General features: G+C 40.8%; 1 protein-coding gene across 2 annotated transcripts; it reads right to left on the bottom strand.

The window, feature by feature from the left end:
• Window positions 1-524: 524 nt before the first annotated feature.
• On the bottom strand, window positions 525-5,803 carry LOC110499272 (ras-related protein Rab-4A). Of its 2 annotated transcripts, none has more exons than XM_021576301.3 (8): window positions 5,634-5,803; window positions 5,132-5,212; window positions 4,849-4,963; window positions 4,130-4,192; window positions 3,706-3,860; window positions 3,221-3,316; window positions 2,905-3,049; window positions 525-1,641 (listed from the first exon to the last, which is right to left on the bottom strand). In XM_021576301.3, the coding sequence occupies exons 1-7, from the start codon at window positions 5,647-5,649 to the stop codon at window positions 2,934-2,936; spliced, it is 642 nt and encodes a 213-aa protein (XP_021431976.1). In that variant the 5' UTR covers window positions 5,650-5,803; the 3' UTR covers window positions 525-1,641; window positions 2,905-2,933. The 2 variants fall into 2 exon arrangements, with proteins under 2 accessions (XP_021431976.1, XP_090069027.1); XM_090212901.1 differs by having other exon boundaries at window positions 2,905-3,046; window positions 5,634-5,795.
• Between the last annotated feature and the right edge of the window lie 2,020 nt (window positions 5,804-7,823).

The raw sequence follows: 7,823 nt of genomic DNA, 5'->3' as shown, positions 1-7,823 counted from the left end.
GAACTATATTAATACAACACAGCAATCTTGCAAACGGTCAATCTAAGCAGACAGACACAATAACATTCTGGAGCCTGCCATTTCACACAGGCTGCCCAATTCTGATATTCTTCCCACTAATTCGTCTTTTTCAGAGCTGATCTGATTTGTCAAATGACCAATAATAAAAAAAATATCCGAATTGGGCTGCCTTTCTAAACACAGCCAAAGTGCACTGAAAAGCCCCCTGACCTGCATTAGGAAAATGGTCATTGAATTAAATGACTGTCATCAATCATATGAACTTTGGTGCAAGGTGTCAAAAGGGAAGTAGCTCACCGTGCAGCCAGCTTGTGACCCAGTTTATCCACCTGTGTAATAACAAAACCTATACAACTCCATAAATATACTATTACACAGCTATGAATAATTATTAGAAAGTTACTACAGGTATAACAACAATTTACCAAGTATTCTAAATGGATATTACACACTTAAGTAATAAAGATGACAAAGAGGAATCACCTTAGAACAATATACAAACATACATTTTGAATACTTTATTTTAAAAAGAGCTTCTATATCATTGAGAATAAATTAAAAAAGCATGACATGACTAATAACAATTAGGGAGGGAAAAACAACAACTAATAATATCAACACAAAGAACAACCCAAACAACGGGTCAATGAAACCAGCAGGCGTGAGACAGTGCTGATTGATAATTCTCACTATAACATTACATAATTGATAGATTATTCTTCAGCTAATAATTAAATTCTGATATTCAGTCCATAAAATATGCTTTGAGGCAGTGGTTCCCAAACTCACTCAGCCCCGCTCCCCCCCCTTCCATCACTGGGGAACATCCGTCTATTTCCATGGGCACAAGCACTGTCCATGACAGTAACTGTTCACATCCCTTCTTGGCAGTTTTAAAGCTAATTTCCTGCAATTCTACACATTCCGCCATGTCTTGTGTGTTCATGTGATATCTGAGTGACTCAAACATTACAACAATATCAGTGGGCTAAAAAAACCTAGCTGAAGAAACTTGGGCTAGTTGATCTGGACATTTTTTCACCCCAATTTTCGTGATATCCAATTGGTCGTCACAGTCTTGTCCCATCGCTGCAACTCCCCTTCCGACAGGGACACGCCCCACAGTTTGGGAACCACTGCTTTGAGGGACTATATGATGTGTTCTTTATACAGATAACACTGTACATAATGCAATGTGCTATGGGTAGCATAGGGCAGAAGTACAGGGGTGAAAGTAAGATGTCAGGGGTCATTATCATATAGCATCTCAGACTTAGTGTGCTGATCTAGGATTTGGGTTCCCTGTTATCTTGTTCATTATTATATAAAAGGAAAAACAAATCATATCAGCAATCATACTCTGAGAGGCTTTATGAATACAGCCCAGATGATTAAAGGGCTTGAGTAAGATGAAACAGGACTCTCTGCCTGTGTCTGAGGGGCCTAGGAACAAGCTCAGCAGTCCAGAGTAGGGCCAGGAATCCAGGACTCTCTGTGGGTCTCTGACGGAACATCCAGAAGTTGGGAAGATAAAAGGTCAGAGAAGAGTCGCTCCACCATTATGAGCCCTGTTTCATGTTCCCTACATCTCATCTTTCCTCGAAGTCTTCACCAACCTGCCTGAAAACAAGGACAGAGAGAGGTTTGAAACCACACACACACACAGAAATGTGTGGGGATCTTGTAAATTAGCCCCTTTAGCTAAGAAACCTGTGTCAACGTGAGGTTAATAGTTACATTTTGTTACAATTGCGTGCTGGCAATATTTGCCACGTACTCAACTCTACACTGTAATTTACAAATTAATTGATCATGTATTTTTGTAGACATAGTACCCCTCTATTTATGCCTAGCATTTTTTTGCAAAACACTACAATACCCCAAAAAATCTCAGGTAAATGTATCTGCCAAGATAGAAAACTGTATTGACAACAGTTGTGTGGAGCCACATCCACACAGCTTCTAAGCAGGGTCATTCGATCATTCTCAAACTGTTGAGCCCCTTTAGCTTCCCCTCTCACTAAAGAGGCGGAGTCATTTTGGGTGGCTATGGTTTTCTGTATCATCGACACATCAGGCACTTGGGAGCTGGAGGACAGAAATAGCCAAAGGTGGTTCCTTCCTCTCTGTGAGATACCTAAAAATAGCCCCCTGGACCCTATCCAACCACACACACCCACCGACCCAAGGGGGAGATACAGTACAACAGAATAAAACTCTGGACTTTGGGAGTTACATTTGGGACACAGGCATTAACTTTACCCTGAATTCAATATGATGATACTCGTGAAAGTAGCATCAGAGATCACCTTGCAGCAATAGAAAAGTAATCATTACAAACCACTTCAGGGAAACCATTTGAGAAGAACATGGATCCGCATTGTGATAATCTTTTATTTTAGTTGTTTGTTGATTGTTTGTTTTGAGTAAGTACCAAAATTTGAGAGGGGTAAAGAAAGTAGTTAAGGGCACAGATAATCGGCCCAGCCAGGGTTCAAACCCCCCATCGCCAAGGGGGAACGTGATGATTCTGACACCAATAATGCTGATAAAACTAGCCACGTTTCAGCATTTGGTGCATTAAGGCCGAATCTTTAAAGCTCATGGAGGGGCTTCTCAAAATGGCAAATGAATGCTTTACCTGCTCCATGCAATGCAACACAGTCAACTGTAAAATAGAGAGGACTTTTGAATTGCCTCTTACATAACATGTGAATGTGAAAAGCACCATCTACAACTGTATTTCTGCCTGCTATTTTGAGAGGGAGCATTTTCGATGTCACTAAACTGAGCTATTAATTAAGTTACTAGTGTGATAACACAAGGATAAGTCACAGAGCAGAATCCTATGCAGTAGGCAGCACTGAGGGGGAGGAGTCTCACCTTGGTCCTGGGCATACTGAGCGTGTTCACTAACAGCCACATTCCTGAGCGCTCTCGGCCTGTCCCCTGCGAGGGGAGCGCAGCTGGCGCAGCGCGGCGTCTCCGTACTGGATCCCTGATCCCATCCTCTCCGGGTCCAACTCTCCTGGAAGAGAACACAGAGAGAGAGAGAGAGAGAGAGAGAAATAGAGAGAAAAAAAGAGTGAGATGGAGAGAGAGAGGGAGAAGCCCCTGAGCTGAAACAGTAGAGTTCAGTTGGTAAACTACAATTTCATTGCTGTTGGTTAAGGTGAGAAGATACTGAATGCAGAGATACCTGACTCTATCTTGTTGAGGATTTTCCTGGCACACTGCACAAAGGCCTCCTCTACATTCTCCCCTGTCAGAGCACTTGTCTCCAGAAACATAAGCTCTGAAACAGACAAGACAGCAGGACACAATAATAACAATGATTATCATCAATGTTGATAACATTTGAACACAAGAGAATTAGTCAGCATTTAGCTGTGGAGGACAAGAATTGCAACGGTTTTGTGGGCAATAGTTCACACCAGTGAGTTGTCCTACAGTGACCACTAGTGGAGTATACACAGTGCAACAATCAGAAATGAGGATTTCAGGTCTGCATCAGAGGGTAGGGTAGGGGGTAGATTTGGGTCCATATACATCAAGCTTCTCAGAGTGGGAGTTTTGCATTTTTTTAGACTACATAGAGGATCTGCACTCCCAGTCTGAGGCGCTTGACACAGGGAGCAGTTTGGAATTCAGCTGTAAAGGGATCATCATTCATACTAAACGCACCATTTTCCTGAGCAAAGCGAGACGCCTCCAGGAAGGTGACCTCCCGGTCTGCGTCCAAGTCCTTCTTGTTACCACACAGGATTATGACAATATTTTGGCTGGCCAGCATCCTGGCATCTGTCAGCCAGTTGGTCAGGGCGTTGTAGGTTTCCCGGCTGAGGATGATCAGGTCAATGGAGCGAGAGGGAGAGCAGTGGAGACATACAAATCAGACTTGGTGGTTCACTAAAATCACAGTAGGCTTTAGGAAGGTTCGAGCAGTGTTTTCCAAAACAGTCAATCGGGAGCCACTGTGCAACCAATGAGTCATTTCATATTTGTGTTTTATTAAAACAACATACCCCTTGAAGGTCCACCCATAATAAGGCAAGGATTATTTCTCCTCAACTCTCCTGATCACCTATGAGTAGGTAAATTAGCCTACCTGGTGATGTCATATACAAGCAGGGCTCCAGCAGCGCCTCTGTAGTAACTCCGTGTAACAGACCTGGGAGAGGAAAGCAATTGTAACATCAGTTGAAAATACACAAGTGCATAAATATAAACATTTTACACATCCTAATTACATTTATTAAATTGACATTCTCCATCTCCTACATCTATAGTTAGCTATACATAAAAGCATTTAGTGCCATCCAAGCTGGATAAGGAGTTGGTCAATGTGCAAAACAAAATGCTCAAGGTGCTCAGTAACCTTTATTTAACTAGGCAAGTCAGTTAAGACAAAATTATTATTTACAATGACGGCCTACACCCGCCAAACCCGGATGACACTGGGCCAATTGTGCACCGCCCTATGGGACTCCCAATCACGGCCAGTTATAACACATCCTGGATCCGAACCAGGGTGTCTGTAGTGACGCCTCAAGCACTGAGATGCAGTGCCCCAGACCGCCACGCCACTCGGGAGGGGAGCAGTAATAGTGTTTCAGAATTTTAGCTGCGCTACACATTATTAACTCCCCCACAACAGCTGGCCATGATTCATTTTACTTGCTGTTCTAAGGATCTGGCACAAGTTCTCTAATGATCAGCTGGAGATGGACACGCATGAAACAGTCCAAGCTGGTTTGAGAAAAAAATTCTAATGCCCTGCCACAGTAGGAGTAAGTATGTGAAATGCTCTCACATACTGTACAGTACCTGAATCTCTCTTGTCCCGCAGTGTCCCAGATTTGGAGTTTGACATATTTGTTTACCACGTTGATTATCTTTGAGCCAAACTCCACTCCAATGGTGTGATTCGAATCGTCTTTGACTGTGATTTAAATGAAATCATTCCACAACACACAGCTAGATCACAACAATGCCTGTTAATGTATTCAAAGTTAAGTTAATCATAAATTGTAGTCTGTCCCTAAAATAAACTACAAGTCATAGCTAGATAGAAAATACATGTCAAAACAATCAATTGGACATAACTTACATCTCTTCTCAATAAACTGGTGAAGTAGACATGATTTTCCAGTTCCTGCATTCCCAATTACTAGGAATTTGAACAGAAAATCTAGAAGAGGAAAAACAAACAAAGTTCATTTTAATCATTAGAGAATGCGTATTCTTAGGCTAGTTGGATAGAAAGCTGGCTAACGTTAGTTAAGTAACAGGCGCACTACTTGCAGAACAGAAGCTATGTTATTGCTTCATGCAGAACGTTACATTTGCATCGACAGTTGTCTGACATTCAGATGGCTTTCTAGATAGCTAGCTAAGAAACCAATTAATGATAACATTTGACGGAGATGCAAGCGATCAGGCGAAACTAAAGTTAGCCAGCTAGCTAATGTTAGCTAGCTATACCCCCAACAACGAGTAAACATGAAAGCATAGCACATATGCTATTTGTTTTGATGGCATTACAATACACCTGCTCCATCTCATCTGGCTATCTATTGTGTAACGCGACCTGACTGATCAAGATTTCTTACCGTATGTCTCAGACATGGCAATGGTTGTGTTTTATTTGCTAGCAATATCCTATTGTTTTTATTGAGGCACTGCAGCTTCGAAATTAATTGAAGAAAAATCCCTAATAGCCGTGAATCCTACTGGATTTTCCTTCTCACTTCCCGTAGAACGCTTTTTCAAAATAAAAGCTCTATCAATCAACATTTTAAAAACATCGATTGTCAATAATATAGTTAAATATAATTTCATTATTATTGCATGTCTAGTTATATTGAAATATAATTTTTACTTATAAAATAGACAAATCTGGTTACTTTTGCATTACTTCAATTTTCTGAAGAAAATGTGTGCGCTTGTTTCCGCTATTACTATTTGTTTTTTTGTGTATGGTCAATGAGTGGCCCAGGGAAATGTTCTCTTCTGTGGGGACACAAATACGCGCACAGGAACACTACCTGATCTAACGAGCAAACGAGGGGACAGCTTTATTACAGGCAATACTGTTTCTAACTGTCTTAATCTCCCCCATAGAAACAACAGTGACAGCACCGTCAACAAAAACGGAAGGGATCTGTTGCAGCTCTGTAGAAGCCTGGGTCTATACTTTGTCAATGGTAGGTTACGGGGACTCTTTGGGGAGATCCAACTGCTCACTTCTTGGCCACAGCACTAGACTATATGATTACAGACATTGACCCCTTCTCTCTCATCAATCTGGCAGTAAAAAACATCAACTATATATTCAGGCAAATGGCAAAGAAGTACAATTGAAATGGATAAAAAACATTTTTTTTAAAAGATCACAGATGACAACTGGTTTGATGCAAATTGTAAAATTATAAGGAAAAAACTTAGAACACTATCCAACCAAAAGCACAGAGACCCAAATAATGGTGAATTACGCCTTCATTACTGTGAGACTTTAAAACTTTATAAACAAACACTCAGAACCATTACTGTGAGACTTTAAAACTTTATAAACAAACACTCAGAACCAAAAAAGCACAGTGCAACAGCAAGCAGCTGACACTAATTGAGGAGTCCATAAACGCAAACAACTTTGGCAAAATTGGAAAAAACTAAAAAAGTCTAAACAAGAGGAATTGGCGATACAAAATGGTGACATATGGACACCCATTTTAAACACTCTACAACACTGTTCAAATTGACACAAACACAGAACAACAGCAAATTCATGAGAAGTTGAATGGATTAGAAAAAGCTATAAAGGACAATCAAAATCCATTGGACTCCCCAATTACTGAGCAGGAGCTCTATAAGAAACCTCAGGCTCTCAAATTTAAAACATCATGTGGACCTGATGGCCTCCTAAATGAGATGCTCAAACTCACTAGTGCAAAATTTCAATTGGCTATATTAAAACTGTTTAATTTGATCCAGAGTGTAGGTTATTTCCCTGACATCTGGATTCAAGGACTCATAACCCCAATCTTTAAGGATGGAGACAAATTTGACCCTAACAATTACAGAGGCATCTATGTGAACAGTAACCTGGGGAAGGTTTTCTGTAGTATTATACATGTAAGAGTTCTAAACTTCCTTAATAAGCACAATGTCCTGAGTAAAAGCCAAATTGGATTTATACCAAAACATCACACGACTGATTATATTTACACCCTACACACCCTGATAGATAAACATGTCCACCAAAATAACACCAAAATATATGCTTGCTTTATCAACTTCCAAAAAGCATTTGATTCTATTTGGCATACAGGACTGTTCTACAAAGTTATTGAAAGTGGTGTAGGGGGTAAAACATATGGCATAATTAAATCAATGTATACTGGCAATACATGCAGCATTAAAATTGACAAGAAAATAACAGAATTCTTTAACCAGGGGCGGGGCCTTCATCAGGATTGCAACCTGAGCCCTGCACTCTTCAATATTTCCATCAACGAATTGGCCACTGTTCTAGAAAAATCCTCAGCCCCTGGTGTTAGTCTCCACAACTCAAAAGATAAATTCCTACTCTTCGCAGATGAGCTATGCCTGCTGTCACCCACAGCACATGGCCTACAGCAGAGCATGGACCTGCTAGAGCAGTACTGCCAGACCTGGGTCCTGGCAGTAAACCCCAGAAGGTCCAGATCTCAGGGAATTAGAACAAAGTTCTCAATTGGTACAAAATATATAGAGTACTGCACAGACTACAATTACTTAGGTTTAAAAATAAGCTCAACTGG

This window comes from Oncorhynchus mykiss, chromosome 20 (assembly GCF_057628025.1).
Source record: "Oncorhynchus mykiss isolate SJ-2025 chromosome 20, ASM5762802v1, whole genome shotgun sequence".
Classification (NCBI taxonomy): domain Eukaryota; kingdom Metazoa; phylum Chordata; class Actinopteri; order Salmoniformes; family Salmonidae; genus Oncorhynchus; species Oncorhynchus mykiss.
This window is presented reverse-complemented; position numbering and strand designations above follow the sequence as displayed.